At 46.6% G+C, this 21547-nt stretch overlaps 6 protein-coding genes across 6 annotated transcripts; 5 read left to right on the forward strand and 1 right to left on the reverse strand.

The window, feature by feature from the left end:
• Window positions 1-129: 129 nt before the first annotated feature.
• On the forward strand, window positions 130-420 carry GGS25DRAFT_517343 (uncharacterized protein; the record flags this gene model as incomplete). The annotated part of the gene is made up of 2 exons (XM_049263373.1): window positions 130-319; window positions 386-420. 2 exons carry the CDS (start codon window positions 130-132, stop codon window positions 418-420), a joined length of 225 nt encoding a protein of 74 aa, XP_049121829.1.
• A 125-nt stretch (window positions 421-545) lies between these two features.
• GGS25DRAFT_53311 (Pkr1-domain-containing protein) lies at window positions 546-1739 on the reverse strand. Its single transcript, XM_049265646.1, has 2 exons — window positions 1588-1739; window positions 546-1461 (listed from the first exon to the last, which is right to left on the reverse strand). Exon 2 carries the CDS (start codon window positions 1376-1378, stop codon window positions 878-880), a length of 501 nt encoding a protein of 166 aa, XP_049121830.1. The 5' UTR covers window positions 1379-1461; window positions 1588-1739; the 3' UTR covers window positions 546-877.
• Window positions 1740-3265: 1526 nt separating this feature from the next.
• On the forward strand, window positions 3266-7237 carry GGS25DRAFT_471991 (uncharacterized protein). The gene is made up of 4 exons (XM_049259393.1): window positions 3266-3697; window positions 3780-4255; window positions 4313-6094; window positions 6176-7237. The coding sequence occupies exons 2-4, from the start codon at window positions 4004-4006 to the stop codon at window positions 6710-6712; spliced, it is 2571 nt and encodes an 856-aa protein (XP_049121831.1). The 5' UTR covers window positions 3266-3697; window positions 3780-4003; the 3' UTR covers window positions 6713-7237.
• A 1166-nt stretch (window positions 7238-8403) lies between these two features.
• GGS25DRAFT_517346 (uncharacterized protein) lies at window positions 8404-9865 on the forward strand (the record flags this gene model as incomplete). Its single annotated transcript, XM_049263374.1, has 2 exons — window positions 8404-8669; window positions 8830-9865. 2 exons carry the CDS (start codon window positions 8404-8406, stop codon window positions 9863-9865), a joined length of 1302 nt encoding a protein of 433 aa, XP_049121832.1.
• A 5028-nt stretch (window positions 9866-14893) lies between these two features.
• Window positions 14894-17917, forward strand: GGS25DRAFT_53530 (uncharacterized protein). Its single transcript, XM_049265835.1, has 2 exons — window positions 14894-15506; window positions 15571-17917. Exons 1-2 carry the CDS (start codon window positions 15251-15253, stop codon window positions 17538-17540), a joined length of 2226 nt encoding a protein of 741 aa, XP_049121833.1. The 5' UTR covers window positions 14894-15250; the 3' UTR covers window positions 17541-17917.
• On the forward strand, window positions 17918-21100 carry GGS25DRAFT_53505 (uncharacterized protein). The gene is made up of 3 exons (XM_049265834.1): window positions 17918-18410; window positions 18482-20848; window positions 20940-21100. Exons 1-3 carry the CDS (start codon window positions 18295-18297, stop codon window positions 20989-20991), a joined length of 2535 nt encoding a protein of 844 aa, XP_049121834.1. The 5' UTR covers window positions 17918-18294; the 3' UTR covers window positions 20992-21100.
• The last annotated feature ends 447 nt before the right edge of the window (window positions 21101-21547 follow it).

Consider the following 21547-nt stretch of genomic DNA (forward strand, 5'->3'; position numbering starts at 1 on the left):
ACCAAGTTCTTCCTTTTCTGTTCTGGCCAGGTCTTCATACATTCCATCCATCACTCGTCCATCTCAGAAACGCACCATCTACCTACATCGTATAATTACTACAACCCCCTTTTCAACCCCCTATCCAACATGCAGTTCAAAAACATCATCTTCTCCCTACTCGCCGTCGGAGTCGTCGCCGAAGTTCCTCCAGCGAAATGCAACAATGACGTGGACCAAAAGAACAGCGACAAGTGCATTTGGGGAGACGGAAAAACCGGAGGAGTGTACGACTGCAAGGGAGATCCGCAATGCGAGTCTCAGCACGCACAGGGTTGTGGTAAGTGTTGCCTATATACCTAGATACCTAGACTTGGATGTTTTTGAGACTAACAATGCTGTTCAGCCGATGCCAACCACTGCACACTGATGCACGGTTGAGTGCATATGAGAGTTGGATCATTATCGAAAGGGGCGTGGGAGAAGTTGAAGGATACCTACAACAATGCCTACATGTGCAGAAGGAAACAAGGCTTGAAAGAGACACCAAAGCTCGCATGGAATTACATAGATCGTTACATTCATCCCACCTATAAACTTAAACTATCACTTTCATCCATAACGATATAATCTCCATATGACTAGTTCAATATGAGCATAATTCAACTCGTAACTCGCATACTGATAATTGTGTTAACTTGATAAATGAGGTCTATTTCCTCCCATGTCAACGCTGCCAGAGACGGAGACGCCGCAGTTGTATAAACTCCAGCACTCTAAAACGCAAAGGTATCTATGCGACTGGCCCAACCTCGCTACAAATGCTTGTGCAAACGCTCTCCTGGTGGTACCTTATATACTATGATGTAAGATGTTCAGTTCCCTTCCAACATGCAATTCATTTATCCTTCTCGTTCTCGTTCTCAGATACCTTTTCCCATTCGTCTTCGGTGCTGACACTAGATTTCGTTCCCGGGGAAGTCTCCAAGCGGAGCTTCAAATCTCCCGCCTGTTCCTTAACCTCCACCTCCGTGCTTCCTGATACGGCTTTTCCTGTTACGGCCTTTCCTGCTACAGCCTTTTTCGTTGAGATGCTTGTTTCTACTTCGGTTCCACTATCATCCGAAGAGTGTACCGCGGCCCGCTGTTCGGAGCGTGCTTTCTCCCTAGCCTCCTTTGCTTGGGCAGTCCTCAGCTCGGTTGCAAACCAGTTGATAGCTAGCCATAGACCTCCGCATAGGAATGAGAGTACTATAAAGTGAACGCTATATGTTGCGACCAACAGAAGGAAGAGGACGAGCTGTAGAGAGGCGAAGGTGACATTCGTAGCGACTAAGAGAGTAGGAGTGGTGCCAGGGGTGAAGATGGACTCCCAAAGTTCCTGCATAAAGCCCGCCATGCTTTACAGTGCAAGACAATCTTCAGGATGCATACGCGACAAGTGCCTTATGAGTCGAATCGATACGCGACAGTGAAGAACTGCTTGGTGTGTAAAGGTCAGTCAGTGAATTGGAATTACAGAGTCATTAAGGTATGAAGAGGCTTGAAGTGCTGAACTGAAATATGGAGGAGACAAATATAGATATATAGATATAGACGTCTACTAACCTACTAAGATAGATATGACTGAGGCAAGAATAATCAAAACTTGACGTAGCCTGGGTACAGATGGACAAGTGAGGCGCACAAGTTGTTGGATTTAGCCAGGACGCAAAACGCGCAACGAAGGGGGCGGGAATAGTTAGTCAAGCGGGGCAATAAAGCCAACCAAGTTGAACCAACTCTACTAGGTGTAGTCAATACCTCCGTACTATGAAATACACAGATACGGCAGATAGAGCTGTACAGTGTAATAGTACAGTAAAACGTAAAGTATTTGAGATATGTAGGCAGACAAGATGTAGGTAGGTAAGTTGGTATCGTATCTCGTAGTTCAACGCGCCCAAAAAAAAAATAGAGAATAAAAAGCAAAATAAGTTATTTTTTTGGTTCAAAGTTATATGTAACCAACACAAGCCACACTTTTAAGCTGAGCAGTCAAGATGTTGATATAAGGGATAGGAAGAGAAGAGGCTGGGAGGGCTCGTGAGGGCTCGTGAGAATAATAAGGAGGAAGGGGAAGGACGGAGAGGAAGCTTTGTTGCAAAGGATAAGGATAATAACCTTGGTAAATCGAGGGTAGGTACAACTTATCTGGGTCAAGTTGGTCAACTGCACATGTGGTACCTACTAATACCGTACTATGTATACATGGATACCCAAGGTACCTACCTAAATAGAGGTGCGGGGCATCACCTGGCATGGAGGGGCTCGGGTTGCAACTTACAATGTGTACTTGTCGAAATAGGCAAGCAGCAATGCCTAATTGCTATACATACGACTAAAGCACGCCGTTGATTTTCGTGCTAATGTGCCAAAGTGGCTCCTTCAATGTTTCTTTGAACATTGAACGGGCATTTTGAAATACATGACATACATATTTCGAGACTATACTACATATGTATATATGTATGTAGTATTCAAGGTAGTGGGCATCAATACATCAATACCTCAAATGTAACATTGAACTCAAAGGGTTGTGTATCTTAGTACCTAACCTACTACCAGGTATGTATAGTATGTTCAGATCCTCGAAGTTTACACGTTTAATTTCGATAGAACATCGAATGTGTCGAGGAACACCATAGGGACATATGTAGGTATGTATGTAGGTCGTATTTTGTATCCATATATACTACATATGCACTACATGTATGTATCCATGATGTATGTGCATATAAAATGTTGAGATGAGTCAACTGTGAAGCTATGTATGTATATACGTAGGTATGTAATGCAATCATACATACCTCCTCCAGGCATCAACGACCTCGCTTCAAGGTTGTCTGCCAGGTATACATGGTAATTGTATTGCACATGCATAGTAGGTACTAGGCAGGCTCACATGCTACGTGCCAACTTCGATAATGATATTGAAGAGGCGATCTTGGATGCTTGAAGCTCATTTATCCTCGACTGAAGTGTTGATATCACGGTCTCGTCTGTATGACCTATGTACATGTAGACTTCCAATTACATGCACGTGTATGTTCAACATTGAATGTTCAACATTGAAGTTATTATAGGTACTTAGTACTGTGTACCTAGGCACTTGAGATTGTCAGGTGGAGATGTTATCGATAATCAAGATTGCGGGTTCTCGTTGTCCCATTTCGAGTTAAGTGCCAAAACCTTAAGTTCTTACTCGCCATATCCCCCGATTTCCCCCATTATCCGCCATGCAACAGACCAATCAAAAGAGTTCATGCCATTCTACCTTTGAACTACCTAGGTAGGTTAGCCTTTCCTCTCCATTGTCAAGAACGATCCTAGGCGGCAACCCTCACCTAGGTTGGATTAACAACTTTAACCTACCAGCCTTTACATCGTAATTACTTTTAATATTTTACTATTTGCGTTAATCACAAATTCATCACGAACCCGCGAGATTACAACATCGACAATTTTCATTACTTTGCGACTACCTAGTAACTACTAGACTCGCATTTAGGATTCTTTCACTTCATTGGAATAATCATCCTCTTTGTTATATTGTCTAGCTCAAGCTGTTAAATCGTTCATCTAGAGCACAGCCCTTGCCGATACTTGTCATAGGTATTGGATAAGTAGGTATCTACGATTACGACAACAACCTACCTACCTAGGTACACTTTTGCCTGTCAGCCATCTGTCACCTTCATATTATCGCCTACATAATTATATGTAGTTGCGAGGCTTTCGCTACTAACTACCTAGGTTAGGTAGGTATCAAGCAGTTGAAGCTATCCGAGTCATCGAACATCCCCGCGCGACGATCAATCTGGCGCCTCGACTTCCTCCCACCCCTCACGTCTAATACACAACACAATACAAATAATATCCTTGACCTACCCGCAGTTGCTATTCTCGACAGCATGCGATTCGGTGACGCACGGCGCCTCTAGCATGACAATATAGTTAGGACAAGTGATCATCCAGAATCAACATGGCTAACAGCGCGGATTCAAGTCACTCCAACCTGAAGGAACTGGCAGTTTCGCATTCGCAAACAAGACAAGAAAATGGCCAACATCTACCAGAATCTTCATCGTCTGATATTGCACGCGAGTCGCCCGTACCTAACTTGACCAGGCTTCTTAGAGGCAAGGGGCGTGAGTGGGAGGCCATAAAAGCCAAACCTAGACCATTGCAGCTTCTTGACCTACCCGTTGATATACTTAGGCTTATCGTGAAGGAGGTTAGCTACTATCTTCTCCTATGAACTCTACAGGCTCTGCTGACCTCTACGCTCTAGGTTACTCATACGAATGACTTGACCTCGTTGGCTTTGACGAACTCTAAGCTCTATTATCTTACAATACCGCATATCTATGCTCGTTTCGACATTGTCTGGCCAGATGACACTGTGCCACAATCTGATAGCAAAAACGTAGATGCGCTGACCTATGGACTAGCTACATTGTGTCTAGGTAGCAAGTTCGCCCAGAGAGCAAGATGGTTGCGAGGCAGTTCTCTAGGAAAACTGAAGCCCTCCGAGAGGCTCATCGACAATCAGTACGCAAAATATACGCGTAAATTCTCGCTTGGAAACGGACCGAAGGATTGGACAGCAGAATACATGGTTAATAAGGAGGCCGGAAAGATGCTAGGAACCTTAGTAGCGATAGCTGTCGGTAAGATGATCAATCTGGAGACCTTTGTTTGGGACATGCCAACTGGAGTCCTGTCCGAAGTCTTCATGGCTCTTGCGTCTCTCCAGGATCATTACTCAGAGGGCGAACACAAATTGGAGAAAATCTGGGTTCGTTGGCATGACAACTCGGAAATCCCAGATGCTTCCTCGTCCGCGTCCAGTCCCATCCAGCCGCCGCCGCCGCCGCCATTACCTCTTCCGCCCATCGGCGACATAGTAACCCTCATAGGGACTACCCTCCCGAACGATTATCAACCACCTGTGATATCGCCGATTAAATACTCCGAGAGTAACGTCGAGTACCCAACATTCAGCGTGCTACCACCTTTAAAGAGCTTGACGGTACTGGACATTGATGAACTTGCATATCTTGATGAGATGTCTGTGCTTATCGAGCGCTCAAAGTCTTGCCTCCGAGAACTTCGGGTCGGGATGTCTCATAAGGTATACCTGTCCGACTTTGCGCATCCCTGGGATAGCTCTATTCTTCAACAAGTCGACCACGAAGCTCAATGGCCCGGGGAAAGTCGCATCGGCGAAAGGCGGCTAGGAGGAGTGCTTGGGGTGCTAGTCGGCCGAATATATGACATCCGACGAAAACCTCTAAAGACGCAAGAGAAGGAGGCAACTGATCCAGCTCCAGATCAGAACGCCGGATCGCAGTTTAGCGGTGGCGAAGAATTTGGCTCATCAAGTGTCAATGGCGTACCACCACCGTTCATGCCTACTACGGCTGTTTCAATGACCGGCCAAACACACCCGCAGAGCCCGCGGCAATCCGATGCAACGAGGATTTCAACGCAGAAAACCAATGCCTTACATGGACAGAGGAAACGCCTTGACGGGAAACTCCAGCTAGAGACCCTCGAGCTTGAAAGGGTCCCGCTTTCGTTGCAGGTCTGTACCAAAGCTATAGACTGGAGTGTCCTCACTAGCCTCACAATCCTAGATTGCCTGCTCGTCGAGCACCTATGGAGAACACTCAGGAGGCAGTTTCACCCTACAGCGCCGACTCATGGCTCGCCTGCTGGCACTCCAACTCAGTATCACTTGGCTCTCAAATATATTCATACGGATAACACTTGTAGTAGCCTCATAAGTTTCGTTAAGGAAACTCTAGCACCGAATAGTCTTGAGGTACTTTTCTTGCAGGACCGACGACGAACGCCTTCTCCGGCTGTCAAGCTCGACCAAATATTCAAAGGCGCGATAAAGCGCCACCGATCAAGTCTTAAGAAACTATTACTTGATAGTTCAGAGGTGTTGGGAGACGGGCGTCGTTGGGCTAGCTGGGTGCTTAGTAGTGATATGGTCTCCTACATCACTAGCGGACGAATGCCCAATTTGAAGGAGCTCTCTGCAGCATTTGATTATAAGGACTGGGTAAGCAATTAAAAAGCAAAGACTGCTCCGAGCTAACCGCAGCCGTGCCCACTATTGAAAGCTGACGAAATATCTCTACAGCATCCATTCCTTCAAAGGCTTCCAAACATTCCCCAGCTTCGCTCCTTACACATCTCCCACTTATCGGAGCACATTTCGGGCAATTTCGAGCCCAAGGAGCTTGCACTTCAGCTTGTCGACATTATCACCCTGCGGCCGGAGATTCAACTTTGTTACGTAGGGATAGGTACGAAATGCTATGAAATATTAGAGACCCGGCCAAACGATATCAGGAACGGGATTTCCGATGCCGGGCTCAACGGGAATCACCATGGAAACGGTGCCATCGTGATCGACATGGACGATGACAATGAGGATGACGGCAGTGAGGCTGACGAAGAGACGGAAGACGATGACGATGTGAACGATGACAATACTAATGCAAGCCCTACAGACGCTGGGGATGATTTCACGGATGTATCTGATGACGCTGAGTCTGAGACGGAGTCGATTCAGGAGGGAGACTCGGCTGGGTCAGCAGCACGGCTTCGTTTACGTGAGATACTGTTTTACGATGACAAAGTGGCCGTATTCAAGGCGAGGCACGGCAGGCTATAAACTTGACTATTATGTTAGGTCTATTCGGTACTCAGGGCTTCAGGGGCGTTGGTTGGGGTTTGTTATGTTGTCCGCGGCTTTACTTACCCAGTAGGTTAGTACGTACAGTATTCTGGACTGGTCGTTTTGAGGGATTCATGATGGTTCTTCAATATCGTTTTTAGGGCATAATGGTTCTAAGAGAGAGAGAGAGAGAAAAACATGGTAAGGGCTAGCTGAGGAGTCATGACTGCCTCAAGACTACATAATCCTACCTACTAGTATGTGGTAGTGGTACAGTATGTATCCATGGATACCACCTACATATGTACTTCACCATGTCATTTCTTTCTTTCTTTTCTTTTCCCTTTGGTGAATACATATTCGTCCTGGTCTAGTTAAGGTCTAATAACAGACAGACATATCGGCAGATGGAAAGATAAACAGGGGGGGTTCAATGGTAATTTGATGGCTTGCAGCTTTGTACCTAGGGGTACTATGTATGTAATACCGTTGAAGAAAGAACGCCACCGCTGTTCAAAGTTGCTGAGCTGTGTTGTGACTGCTGTCCCTTGTCCCGCTAAACTTGAATCGAGTTGGGGGAGGAAGTTGGGGGAGGTAGTAGGTATCTATGTATCTATTGCCCAGGTATTATGACTGTATGTACATAATAGGCAGGGTTGGCCAAGGGTTGACAATTGAACACAACGAATCAGGACCCCCGGGAATGGTACAGTCTGGCGGTGCTAAATAATACAGTTTGCCAAGATATTCTAGACGGTGCAAGTTCCGCCTCTTGAGCAAGGTCTAATGCAGGAACTGAGCAGGAACATTTGAACTTTGACTCTTTGAGCAGGAAGTGAGTACTGACATGAGTACTGACATGAGTAGTAGTAGTATGTATTTAGTGACACAGTTGCTGGGATTATTACATACATATGTATACAATCTTTTTTTTTACAGTTTGCAAGCTCTTTTTCCCCAAGACTTGTCCTTCACCGTACTCAGAATCTGTCATTGTCGTGCAAGGGTGCCTTGGCTTACCGCCATCTCACCTTGCGAAATCCTTTCAGCCCTCGAAGCAGGTTGCTGTTCATGGACCCATATTCACAACGAAACATTTCGATATTATAATCATTATTATTTTTTTAATTTTTTTTTCTTTTTTTAACACTTCTCCTTTCTTACCTTCTAGTTCATGCTGTTGTCCGTCATAATACCATACCTAGTAGTGTAATTAGTACATTGTATATGTGTGTCTCATTCTCACCGATAGTTGGTGCGGTCTTTTCCCTTTGTCCCAGAATCGGAAAGGCTCGTTGCAGAAAGATGCACCAAACATACAACACTCCGCCATTTCGTTGAGTACGGGATACGTCGATTCTCGCTACCTTATTTATCAACCACCCCTTCCAAGTAGAAAAAATTCTTGGGAACGTGTAGGAGATCCTGGATTTTCATTCTTTTAAATCCTCGGCTTCTATCTCGTCTGTTACGGCGTTTTGTTCCTTTTTCAGACTCTCTGAACTGGCGGACTTTGGGCTTCATACGTAAACCTCCTGCTTATATTTACAACTCCATATCATACCATACTCGATTGGTCTTCCTCGTATTCCTGCTGCCACTTACTGCTACTGCTTTTCCTCCTCTTTCCTCTCATATCACCCGTATAGTTTGGCCTGTCCCTCTTGTCCATCTACACATTCTTCTTTATGGATACTCTTCCCGTCGAGCTTTTGAGGCTTGTCTTCTCTCATTGCGACCCAAAGTCGGTCAGGTCTCTTCGACAAGTCACTCGAATCTTGGCCGATGTTGGCTACGAGTACTTGCTCTCTCCCAAGTTCACCGCTGTTGGTTGGAGAAATGATATAGACCGACTACATTCTATTGCACTCAACGACCGTCTGAGAGGAAGTATCACGTCTATTTGCATTTTCCTCGGAGAGCTATCATATTATGATGCTTGGAGTACATCACCGTTAGTTACCCTTTTTAGAATTTATATCGCCGGTTTAAGTCCCACAGCTGCCCCCTAATCACCGATGACTGCCATGAATTACTTATGTGTCGTATATCACACAACAACAATACCTCGTAGATTTCGGAGTGAATAGATCTTTGCTCACTTTTCTTCATAGGTTTCAACACTTCATCACACCCTCAGACCAACGCAATGCGCTTATGGGCTCGGCTAGACAGGAGTTCGACAGGATCGAAAAGGGTCGCAAAGCTATTGGCCCATTGTACCTGAGGGCCGATGACCTTCGAGAGGCATGCTCTGCACTTCCAAATCTCAAGGACCTGGAGATTACATTCACTCGATGCCCGCTTGAAAACGACCTACTAAGGGAAGTTTTCGACTCTCCCAATTGCAGGAAACTAGATCGACCCCAGACATATAGCAATTTAGACGCCATCATATTCGCACTGCATGGCATTCCGTTACTATCTTTCAAGGTCGATCGCATGCCGCTTGAGATCTTCCGCCTGCCTCATCATCGAACACATTGGTATACGCATGCTCAATCTTTCAATGCTCTACACAGTCTCAACTTGACTCTGGACCCATCCGGGCTCCAGGGTCCCGGGTCAGCCTTTAGGGCTGTGAACGGATTAGGCCGTATCCTCCAACTCGCTAAACAGCTACGCAAATTCAAGCTCGCGTTCCATCCCTACACGAGCGAAAACTCCAAGTTTGCCCTATCGTTCCGGGAACTATTTTACGACTTCACATACAAGCAGCTCACCGACCTGACTCTGGAAGGCGTCTCCTGCGAAGAGGACGACCTCAAGGACTTCCTCGCACGGCACGGAGCTACTCTACTCCGACTGCGCCTTGGTGGTCGGGGGCTTGCCAAACCTGTTGAGGTGTCACTTGGGGGGATCCACCTATACGAGGGGACTTTCAAATCACTCTTCACAGGCCTACGCGCAAAATTGCCCAAGCTGGAGCGACTCCATCTCGAGGGTATTTTCGAATGCGAGCACCAGGACCTCCCCTCGCACGAAGCCTACAACTTCTACCCGCTGACTAACGAAAATTGGGAGGAACTCCCTCGCCCCCGATGGGTGCGAAGTTCACGCAGGACCATCAACTGCCAGCCATTTGAGCACTACGTCCTCTTCGGGGGGCCCTATCCCAAGACTGCTCTGGTGGAGCAAGACGATTATTGAAAATATACTCGAGGATGGAGCAAGTATCTCACTTGCTAGTTGAAGGTGGTCGCACGTATGCACTGCTCACCTTGCGTCGTCGGACTGGGAGAAGTGACATGGCGTGAAGGGTGCACAAGATATCTCCACGTTACAGCCATACCGTACTCAAAGAATGGATCTGATGATTCGAGGACAGGAGGAGAGAAAACTGGGATACGCATGTGCGACGACGATGATGACAAACGACAATACTCTTCTTCTTTTTCTTTTTCTCCTCTTCCTCCTATGTTGGTGTTTTCACGGAAATGGAAATGATAGAGGGGTCAACCGGAAGGAAAGAGGAATCATTTTATATAGAAAGGGCCAGCAACATATCATTGTACCGGCGTTCGAGATGACTGGCATGGCTCACCCTCTTCGGTCAAAATTGCTTGCTTTTTCTTCATGGACGGGCGCACCTTTTCGGGGATTTCTGCTCACGGCAATGCTTTCCCGGTTCCTTTTTATTTTCATCCTTTGGTGGGTTTTGGAAGACGGAGGGATAGCCTACCTAGGAACGCACACGCATTAGGGTATAGCGAATATTTGTGGACATTGTTTGTGATTTTTATGCTCATGTTTCGATCCGGATAGCCGAGGATTGCAGATGATGATAATGAGGCTTTTTTTTCTTTCATTAATCTATATATAACGACGACAACGTATGGGTGATGGGATGTATAGGGCAACATCATTCAAGGATATGAAGATAAAACAGGGCGGAATATGCAGATTGTATACAGTTTGTTGGCTGGATAGCATGATGAAGATTATATGAATTTAGACTGCTTTGCACTTGTTTTGACTTTGCAAGTAATAGTTCTAGATGCCGTCGTTATCTTGAATTTTGGCACGCTAACTATGTACTCCGGATTCATTACGTATGCTAGTATCTACTTCACTACGCGTACGTAGCCTACTCCTTTCCTAGGAGATCGTTGGAAAAGGAGGGTTCCATGAGGGGGGGGGGAAACTAGTTCCTAGCTACGGATGTAAAAAAAAAACAGTCGGGGCTTGGTTAGTCGGTAGGCGGCTCAGTGAGTTCGTGTCATGTATGTACATACATACAACGCTGTTCATGTTTCGTTTGAAAAAAAACCAAAAAAAAAGTCCCCTGGCCTGGGCTTGTTGGTATTGAGTGTCACGAAGCAATTCTAGATCGATGGGGTCTTTTCTTTTTTTTAACGGCCGAGAGGAAGGACTTAAAGTTAAAGTAGCACCCGGCCGAGTTTTTCTTTCGGGAAAGGTCGGCTGTTACGCTACATATGTATGTAGCTAAGCATTTGCAGCTGAGTTGGCTGAGCTGTGCAGTGTGTAGTAGGTAGGTATAGCCTCGCCCCGTTGTTCTCTTGGCCCTGGAGGCCGTTGAAGATGCTAAAGTTAGTTGCCCCCCATCCACGCCAGGAACAGTTCCGGTGGCTAGGACGGACGGTAGCCATTGGTTTACTTTACTGCTATTTATTTACATTATGTACTAGGTTAGATAATATAGGTATTGCCTAGTACTAGGCAGTGCTGGCACCACTTTGCAAACTAGAGATGTCCCTTAGTTATTAGTATGCATGAGCCATGTGGTGTTTTATGTATCCGAAACTCTAAGTGCATACTACAAGGAGGGAGTAGCATCTTGGAGGAGAGATTGGATATTATTATCATTAAGTACCATTGTGGCGTTCGGCCGAACAGCACGAGGAAGGGACAGGAAAGAGAGAGGGAAAAAAAAGGGTGGAGGAGATTCACAGGGGTGAGGTTTTGGCGCAGACGCCGTAAACGCCGCAGGTATTTTCCGGCGACTTCAGGGCCTCCTCGAGTTCGTCGTATATTAGGTACCTAGTACCTATTCTTTTCAAACTAATTAACTGTCGTGCCCCCATTCCATGTATGCAAGTTGGAGGCGGGTTGTAACAATTAAGAATAATAATATATAAAATACTCCGCTTACTATGGATGACATACATACATGCATACATACATACATACACACATATATATATATATATTGCTTGTGACAGGGCCAGCCAGCTGAACCCTTGCAAAAGTCCGTTTTCGGTGAATAACTTGGAGGTTTAACAGCTAGTTATGTATGTGCGAGGAGGAGAGAGAGCATGTAATACAGCGCCGTGCTCAGGTCTGTCTGTTTTGTCTGTTCATGATGTTCGGAAGTTTTAAACTCTAACTAGTAGACTCCTATTTTTACTCTCTGAGTAGATTTTCTAGACAAAATTTTTTTGTTTCTCAGATATCGAAAAACCTTTGGCGCCAATGACGGGGAGTATGTAAGATCCATCCATTTGGTGGGTGGACCGGAAAACGGAGCTGGCGGAAACTAAAAAAAAGAGGTCATTTAAAGATCAAATGTTTAAAATACGTAAGTAAGGTAAGGTAAGGTGCCCTACCAAAAGCTACCATACATACATTGTAGTAGGCTGCGTGAACACTGCGAAGAAAAGAAAGATGGCCTCGAGCTCGTATCACGCGAGTGCTGTATATGTGTGTAATATGGTAATATGTACTTAAAGTAGGCATGATTTGATGGGTCATTCCCAGAAAAGAGTCAACCTCGTAAACGACTGATGAAATGGGCACATGACTGTGATCGTCATCGTAATACACTTACCTAGGTAGGCACTCCAATGGGCGTGATGGGCTCAATGTAGCTCAATGGGAAGCTGAAGTCATATGAGGCATCGCTTTCGTTCGATCCCGAATGGGTTCCCCCCGCGAATATATTGGGTTGAGCTCAGCGCACTGCATGCCAAACATCCTTAAGAATCTTATTAAATTAAAAGATATTGGGGGGATCCCTTTGAAATGACACCCACGTACATTATATGTATGTATGTACTAGGTATGTAAATGTGTGTGTGTACGTTGCACTTCCAAGGTTCAGATATATATGTATGTCCATGCATATGGTAACTTCAATGTAAGCACATATATGATATATATGTATATGATATAAATGTATATGTATGCCTTACATGTAATATGTATTTGACAACTTAACCCAACATTGAAAGACTTCAACATACATGTAGTAGTTGAGCATACAGCACAGTATGTATATAGGTCATGGAGACATCTGGGGAGACATCTGGATATCTACATATGTAGAGCTCATGGCTGATCAAACGGTTTGTCTAATAGTAGACCACCAAGTTTCATGTCGTGTCCTCGGGATCAGAGAGCGAGCTGCAACTGCTGCAGGCGCCCATGTGTCAATGGACTTGGAACGGGCTTGGCAGGGACGTTTGTCCCGTGAGCGCGAATGCAAACCAACATCATTTATCCATGATCATCCATCGCATACATAGTAGGTCAGCCTGGTCAGGTATGTATATGCGCCTAAGACATCCGAACCTTTTTAGTAAGGTAACCTAGATCCAAAGTGACCTTTGGGAACTTGGGAATCTTGGGAATCTTGGGATGGACCCGGATGGTTGCTATGTAGTACTATTACTTCTTTAGCATCGATCCCAGCAGTAGCGCAAGATTTGAATACGCGGCTAGCTCTATGCAACTTGTACATATTACCTAGGATAGCAGAACGAAGAACCGTTTAAGAACGAAGAAAGAGGAAACTAATCTGTACTTTAGCAGTTTAGCAGTTCAGCAGTTTATCTTCTTAAGACTAAAACAGCAAGAAAAAAAAAGCAAATCGAGTTTAAGAATGTGGAAAGTATTCCGTATCTTTTTTCTTTCTTTTTTTCTTCTTTTCCTTTTCTCGATTCATCAAACAGGGGTTCCATGTCCATGTCGATCATCAACTCGAGATCCCCGAGTCTCGTCAATAAGAGAAGGGATGGAATTGTTATCAAAAACGAACTTAAAATTGATACTAGTACACTATTAATTATTGCATGATAAAGCACTCCATTTTAATGTCTTTGTTGGGTTAAGATATCCTAATGCCTTAACAACTAAGAAGATTGTTTAAAAGTCCTCTATTAAAAGCTACCTAATTTGGATGAGCATTTCCACTTGTTTCACTCTTGTTTCTGAAAAGTCTAAAGTCTTATTATATGTAGGTATACCTAAAGGCCAAGGTAGGGAAACATACCTGCTATGTACTCTCATTGCTGAAATCTACATACATACATAACTTACATAGGATCAAGATTTCGTCAAACTTTGCTTTTTTGCTTTTTCCTTACATACAATATATATGGTATACACTATACCAGGTACCAGGTAGTTAGATAAGTGTATCGGATCGGATTTGATGTACATTACATAGATGAAAGCGTTTCAATGTTGCAAAGAAAAGTACGGAACGGTACCACAGACAACTGATCCTTTGTGACGCGGCGCCTTGACAATCAATCTTGACAATTGTCAATACATACTACATACCTACCTAGTACCTCGTAGTTCCAAGTTAGTTAGTACATACTAGGTACATGTACACATAGCAGTATGTATTCCATGTAGTACAGTAGTACTTATGTACTAGGTATCTGGCATACATGTACATACATCTCAGTCGTTCCTGAATTTCCAAAAACTCGCCGGCAGAGCGGCGACCCCCGCTCAAAATTAGTTGACTGCCCCAATGAGGTAAAGGTTTCCCAAGATTTCTTTCTTGCCCCTGGCCCTGGCTTGCCGAGGGTGCCAAGTTTAGCCTGCCTAACCCTGTCTAACCCTCTCTAATCCTCTCCAACCCCTGCTCATCTTGGCCTTAGCTCCACTAAACATGCATTTACGCATGCATCTTAAGCCGGCTTGGGGTTGACTTGCCCAGTCAAAACGTCACTTTTGTCTGCAGCCACTTTGCTCCAGCCCGCCTGGCCTAATCGACTGACCCACGGATGGTTTGTTATGTTGTCCTAGTAGTAGGACCTACAGTACATAGGTAGGGTAGGTATGTAGCACCTACTGATCAGTGGTCAGTGAGTCGCAGTAAGATCCAATACAGTGAAAAGAAAAAAAAAAAAAAAAAAAAGAGAGTGGGAAAAGAAAGAAAGAAATGAGAGAGTGTGAAAAAACAACTCTGGTCCTAATCCTATAGCCTACAAGCTGGAAAAGGCACTAAACTGCCTACCATTGCCTGAGTTGTCGTCAGTTCTTCTCAGAAAGCCACACCCCTCTCGTCTCATCATCAGATTTCCCGACCCAAGACTTTGGATCGATCCATCTCTCTTCCTTCCCCCCCCTCCCTCTCCAATGTTGTTGGCCTAGTGCCTGCTTGGAGAGCAGAAGCTTAAACTACATATTCTATCCCTCATTTGACCAGCTTCTTTGTAGTTTTGCTCCTAATACGAAGTGGCTTTCCTCTGGGACGCCCATAGGTATCCGTCGTTCCATCGGAAGGTAAAGATCCGTGCTTCCTAGTAGCAGCGAGTCAGGACAGCCAGCCATAGAAAGATGCAGCGGGTTTCCGCACTCCTCCCGTGGGATCGCAGCAGGTCGAGTGTGAACGTCAGCAGCAGCACCAACACCAACTCCAATAGCCATCATTCTCCTCGAGTAAATAGTGTCGATGTCGTTCGTGGATGGGCCGATAAGATTCCCTCGCCCATCAATCGCTTCAGCACTCCGAGATTAGGCAAAGACGCCTTGTTGCCCCAAACACTAGATAAAGAATGCGACAAGGCCGCCCGCATTTTGAAGTCATTCTGCAGTATGTTCCTACTGTCAACCCTTGCAAACTACATGTGTAGCAGGATACTAATTGCCCGCCACAGACGATGGCTTTGCAGCACCAGACGACCGACCAGGGAGCCCCTCAACCCTGGCAAGCAATCAGTCATCGCATAGGTTTTACAAAAAGATCCCCCCGAGAATCATACAAAATGCAGTCGGGCTAGCGATTTTCACCTCGATGCGATCTGGAATATGGACGACGGGGTCCGGAGGTAGCGGCATCTTGATTGCGCGCAAAACCGACGGAACATGGTCTCCGCCATCCGCACTCATGCTTCATACAGCTAGTTTGCGCTTCGTTTTCGGTGTCGACATCTACGATTGCGTCCTTGTAATTAACAATTTCACCGTCCTCGAGGCTTTTGGTAGGCCACGGTTAACCCTCGGTACCGATGTCAGCCTGACCGCTGGTCCTTTGGTCGCTGTAGGCCTACTCGAAAACGATGTCACGTGGGCCGATCTGAGCGACCGAGCAGTTGTATATGTGAAGGCGAAAGGACAAAGCGCAGAAGTCAAAATGGATGGTATAGTCGTAAACGAGCGTGCTGAGGAGAATGAAAGATTTTATGGAATGAAAATAAGCGTGGCCAAAATTCTCTCGGGCGACATCAACCAGAGCCTACCCCAAACGCGAGCCCTCACCGAAGTTCTGAAGGCTGCCGAAGGAAGAAATGACTACGATTCAGCTCTTATTGAACAACTTTCTTTTCACCCGACGCCTGCGGATGCCTCGCATGAGCCAAACTCAATGGCTCCATCGCCACTTTTCGGAATTCCTGACGTGGAGGATCCGGACCCCTTCGGCGTTTTAGCTTTAGAGATGGCCGGCATGGGTATTCGTGAAGCCGGTACGCGATTGAGACCTGACAGTACCCAGTTCGAATTCAATCCTAGCCCCACGAGTCCCTTCTTCCCTAAAGGCAGTCGTCGAAGTATGGATACATATTTGTCACGAAGCAATAGAGGAAGCTATATGTCTAATAAGACAATGGCGACCGAACGGAGCCAGATGACCGATGCTGGTACACAAACATATTTCGTAACACCCCAGACAACACCAAGCTCGAGCCAAAGCCAAAGTGAAGACGGTAGTCAACCAGAAAAGACCGAGGATGTCCCAGAAGTAAAAGAGCCAATTGAAATTGATTATACTAAGATCGACATAAGTGCTTTGAGAAGTCTGTCAAATTTCCCCGATCTCGACGATAAACCACCAACAACAACGATGGCAATTCAAGAAGAAGACGAAGAAGATGAAGATGATGAAGAAGATGTGGAGGTGGAGGAAGAGGCGGAGGAGGGGGAGGAGGAGAGTGAAAGTGAAATGGAAGACGATATGGGTATCTCTACTGAGGACGCAGAAACCACTACAGGAACATACCCCGAAGCTGTTCACGATGCTACAGAGAATGAAGCATTAGACGAAGACAATGCCGAAGACAATGCCGATGATAGTGAGGGTGAAGTTGAGGGCGAGGCAGAGGAGAATGGAGACGAATCTGATGCCGAGGAGGAAGCTGTTGTGTTCGAAGTCGCCATGGCTAAAGCGCCAGCTCGTCTAACCATTGGGGCCTCCCGAGTTAACATTCCTGCCAGAGTAGCGCCGCCGGTACCAGTCAGGAGCCCGGCTCGTGCGTCTCTCAGAAAAAGCCAGATGAGCGATGTCAACAGCTTGATTAGTAGCCCACTAAGACGGGAATTTGAACTGGATGCCGAACTAGAAGAGGCAACTACGCCAAGAGCCACTGAGAAGGCACTGGCCCGATTGGAATCAACCGATAATAAGCTGGTGGAAGAAGTGGAAGATGATTTGAAAGAGACGGGAGAAGATACCGAGACTACTGAGCGTCCCACAACTCCGACTCCAGAATCGAAGAGCACCAATATGTACTCCCCCAAGATCAGCAATCGATCTTCCCTAAGAGAGACGACCGCGGCCGAGACATCTCCAAAGTCAGATAGGCATGTCAGCCTCAAGGCTGGGCCTGATGTGTCCGTGTCCGTTGCCTAGGGGGTGACAACGTGATATTTAACATTTCCTTGATTCACGATTTGGGACTTTCGGAGTTTTAGGGGAAAGCATAGGGATGATTAAAGGAAGGACGAGATACCACTATGATCAGGGAATGATCGGATTTGAGGTATTGGGGCTATATTACGCACGACATTCAACGCAGGAGCTCATTGTTAGAAGAAGAAAGTGTCTAGGGCGAGATGGGAGTACTCGAGCATAGCCATACCCTTGATATGTATTTTTACGGCTTAATACATTGTACAAATTTGCACCCACAAACCTTGGAAGTGTCCATGGATTGTTCAACGGAAATTCATTCGACGGGATGATGGATGGGCGCCTGGATCCCTTAGGCAGGCAGGCAGGCAGGCAGGTAGGTACCTGCCCTGCTCGGTTGGTGTAGGAGGTTTTGGTTAGGGTTGGTAGGTGGCAATGGGGGGACTAAGGAATGGGAAACGTGGTGCCTGAGGTTTGCACGGTCTTGACCATTGCTGTCGCCGCGCCAGCTCAGGTTAAAACGAGCAGATACGGCGGTACAAGTTCCTTTTAGCTCGCACAATTTATCTCACACATCTACCATAATAATTTATGCCGCATTTCTTCTATTTTTTTCTTCCAAGTCAACAAACGTTTTCTCTAAAATTGCTTCGCCTTTTGAGCGACGAACGATCAATCACGTATTGGAACGTATATTCACATAGAAAAATCACCGCTTTCTAGTGACTCTTTTCTTTTTCAACAGTTGATTACAATGGGTTGCGCAAAGCGCAAGAAAACGAATGGGAATGGGCCTAAAGGTCGTCGACGTCGCCGTCGTCCAAGAGCCTCGCAGGCGGAGTTTCAGCCGTCGGAAACTTCGGAAACTTCGTAAGTTCTTATCTTATCTCATTCCCTTGCCTTACTTAAGCTCCAGCTCCATGGATTAATAGATATTCCAGGGCCAAGTCGATTGAATCGGGACAATCTGGTAGCCCCACTCCACGCGCCACTCCAGCCCCACTAGCCCACCAGCCACTGGCAACTGATGCTAGCCTTAGTCGCGGTACGCGCGATCTTCCTTCACAAGTTGGACAGTGGCTAGAAGCTCTACCGACGGAGTTTGAGGAAAATCAAAGTCAAAGTCCAATTTCTCATCGAGAACGCAGCACTGCTTCTCCACCATACTTTGAACTTCCCAATTCTCCCGAAAAATCAACTGGTGACTTTTCACTTGGCAAGCAATCGCCAACTTCGCGCAAAGAAGGCAAGGGAAAGGAAAGGCAGCAGCAATTGCAACCTGCTGACGCCTCAACCGAAGCTGCTTCCTCATCCCCAAGCAGTACCGACAGTATGGCCAGCCAGCAGGGAAAGTGGCGCGAAGAGCAGGTTCTTGTCATCTGCCCCGGCAGCTTGACTACCATGGCTCAATTGGGCTGCGCCGAGCTTACCCCCCCTACTCATCGCATTCCCACCCGAATGTTTCAAGATCCCCAGACCAAAGAATACACGCCTTATCGCATCTACAAGCGCAAGAAGACCGATGCCCCCGAAGGTGCTAGTGGCGATCAATCAGACGATGAATGGGAGTATGTTGAGGATCGCGACAGCGTCGAGGGCGCAATTTATCCTCTAAAGGCTGGCTGTATCGTGAACATGGACGCCTTTCTGGCATTCATTGACTATGTTCATAGCTTGCTTACGACCACTTATCACAACACCCCCATTGTCCTCATGGGATCGCCGCAATGGAGTCGCGGCTGTTGCGCGACGATTGCACGATACATCTTTGAGAAGACCAAGACTCCGGCTCTTTGCTTGATACACAGTGCAATCGCGGCACAATACGGTCTCAAATGGGCTACTATGACAGTGGTGGATATTGGTTTTGAGAAGGTCGATATTACCTGCATACACGACTACCAAATCGTTGGTGAGAGCTGCTTGGGTTACCCCAACCAGTTCGGAGACAACTATGGCGGAGAAGCCTTTACCCAAAAGCTGATGTCCCTTCTGAAGGACAAAAACTTCACCCACGAGATGGCTGAACAACTCAAGAAGAGCCCCATATGCGAGGTTCTGCCCTATGCGCCCGACGCAGACGAGCTCATGGACCTTCCTACGGAAGACGTGACTCTGCCTACTATCCAGACTACCAGTGCTGATCCAGCCAGCGCGGAAGCTACTAAGGTAGTTGAGCAACCTAACTCTCTAACCTCACTTGGCGGTGACATCGATGACGGTATGGACGAGGGCCTTGAGGCTGATGAAGGTGTTCTTGACGTGGCCAACATTGTTACCAGCGGCAACACACGAGAATTCCTTGCCAAGAAAGAACGTGAGAAGGCTGAGAAAGCCAAGTTGAAGAAGCAAAACAAGGCCTTGGAGGCTGAGTCCGCGGCTGCGAAGCCAATTCGATTGCCTAATTCTAAGAAGAAGGTCAACACATTTTTCTACGAAGAATTAGCACACGAGGACGTAGAGGTCCCGATCTCGAGCGGCGCTCCCCAGGCGCTTCCCGCGGCTACTACCAATGGCGATGCACCCGCCACCAACGCGTCTATAGCCGAACCTGCGACTATCAACCAAGAAGCAAAGCCCGATTCCAAGCTTGAAGGCACTGGTGATGCAGGCGGCGATGCAGCAGAGCCCGCAACCACCGCTACTATCACAGAGCGACGTACGAAGCGCGTACGACGAGAGATTGAGATTGGCTTGGAACGATTCCTCTTCGCAGATCGCACCGATATTGACCGCATCACGGATACCCTGTATCGCACAATCCAGAGTATTGATGAGAGATACCAACGACAGCCATGCTGGGATAACATTGTCTTTGTTGGTAACGGAAGTCGTCTCCGAGGTCTCAAAGAGAACATTATGCAGACCCTTCTCGCCCGTCATCTCATCTCGCCTAGTACGGCTACTATATTCACCTCTGAGCTACCCTCCAACATGGCAACGCCGACTGGCACCGGTTCCCAGACCCCTACTGGCTCCTACACAGGCCAGCTCCCGACCACTAGTTCGGTCAACCCGCTACTCCAAGCAGCGACGACGGCTTCGCTCGGTGTACCCGGCGCCGCGCTTGCTTCCGGTTCCACGTCCGGTGAAGTCGTGTCTGGTCACCATTATCATGGACAAACGCCAATGAGCATCAAGCAGTGTCCTTTGCCCACTTACCTCGCAGAGTGGAACAAGAATGGCTATGAGGAGGCCCAGTTCCTAGGCTCTCTCATCTGCGGCCGTCTGGCTTATTGCATCCATAACGCGGATGTCCAGACCCAGGACGCCCAGCGCCATATGGCCTTAACCCGCGTTGATTACAAGTACGTTTTTCTTTTACTACTTCCCTTTTTCCTTTCTTCTTCTCCCTTCCCATCCACTTGAATATGAAGACTAACCATGCCAAATTTACAGCGAGCTCGGACCCAAGGCCATCAGAAAGTATTGCGTCTTCCCGCATTTGTAAATCCCTTTTTGTCACCTTGATGATGAGGGAGAACGACACGACACGCATATACCCGACCCCCCCTCCATGTCCATTTCATGGATGTAATGTTTCCATTGGGGGGTTTTTTTTCTAATTTCCGGTTGCTATTTCCTCTCTAATGATTTGATATTCCCCCCTTTTTTTGTCTCTGAATTTCCCGGAGTTAGGGGAGGGCATTACGAAGACAAAAGTTTTACCTACTTCGAACGGCGGAGTACGAAAGTCTGCACAAAAAAACTATTGTTTTTTTTTCGCAGACATGGCCTTGACTTTACGATGGAATTTTTTTTTCCGCCTCTTTCCCTAACCTCTTCCCCCCTTTCCTGTTTCTTGCCCATTACAGGCAAGGCAAAAGGAGAGTTTTTCACTTTTACACCGTGATTCATACGGCATTTCGGACGGAATGCGGATAAGGGTGTATACATAGTATAATTGAAGGAGGAAGGGATGGATGAATATTGGAACGGGAACATATGACACGAAGGAAAGGAAGTGATCGAGTGAGAGAGAAAGGTTGAGACGGATGAAGACCTTC

Source organism: Hypoxylon fragiforme, assembly GCF_022984875.1.
Source record: "Hypoxylon fragiforme strain CBS 206.31 chromosome Unknown GGS25scaffold_1, whole genome shotgun sequence".
Taxonomy (NCBI): domain Eukaryota; kingdom Fungi; phylum Ascomycota; class Sordariomycetes; order Xylariales; family Hypoxylaceae; genus Hypoxylon; species Hypoxylon fragiforme.

What these genes read in the sequence shown, in the direction of transcription:
- GGS25DRAFT_53311 (XM_049265646.1), bottom strand. Translation starts at nt 1,378, where the DNA reads ATGGCGGGCTTTATGCAGGAACTTTGGGAGTCCATCTTCACCCCTGGC.
- GGS25DRAFT_471991 (XM_049259393.1), top strand. Translation starts at nt 4,004, where the DNA reads ATGGCTAACAGCGCGGATTCAAGTCACTCCAACCTGAAGGAACTGGCA. An exon ending in TTAGGCTTATCGTGAAGGAG is followed by an intron (nt 4,256 to 4,312) that starts GTTAGCTACTAT and finishes TCTACGCTCTAG; the next exon opens with GTTACTCATACGAATGACTT. An exon ending in CATTTGATTATAAGGACTGG is followed by an intron (nt 6,095 to 6,175) that starts GTAAGCAATTAA and finishes ATATCTCTACAG; the next exon opens with CATCCATTCCTTCAAAGGCT.
- GGS25DRAFT_53530 (XM_049265835.1), top strand. Translation starts at nt 15,251, where the DNA reads ATGCAGCGGGTTTCCGCACTCCTCCCGTGGGATCGCAGCAGGTCGAGT. An exon ending in CATTTTGAAGTCATTCTGCA is followed by an intron (nt 15,507 to 15,570) that starts GTATGTTCCTAC and finishes TGCCCGCCACAG; the next exon opens with ACGATGGCTTTGCAGCACCA.
- GGS25DRAFT_53505 (XM_049265834.1), top strand. Translation starts at nt 18,295, where the DNA reads ATGGGTTGCGCAAAGCGCAAGAAAACGAATGGGAATGGGCCTAAAGGT. An exon ending in TCGGAAACTTCGGAAACTTC is followed by an intron (nt 18,411 to 18,481) that starts GTAAGTTCTTAT and finishes TAGATATTCCAG; the next exon opens with GGCCAAGTCGATTGAATCGG. An exon ending in TTAACCCGCGTTGATTACAA is followed by an intron (nt 20,849 to 20,939) that starts GTACGTTTTTCT and finishes CCAAATTTACAG; the next exon opens with CGAGCTCGGACCCAAGGCCA.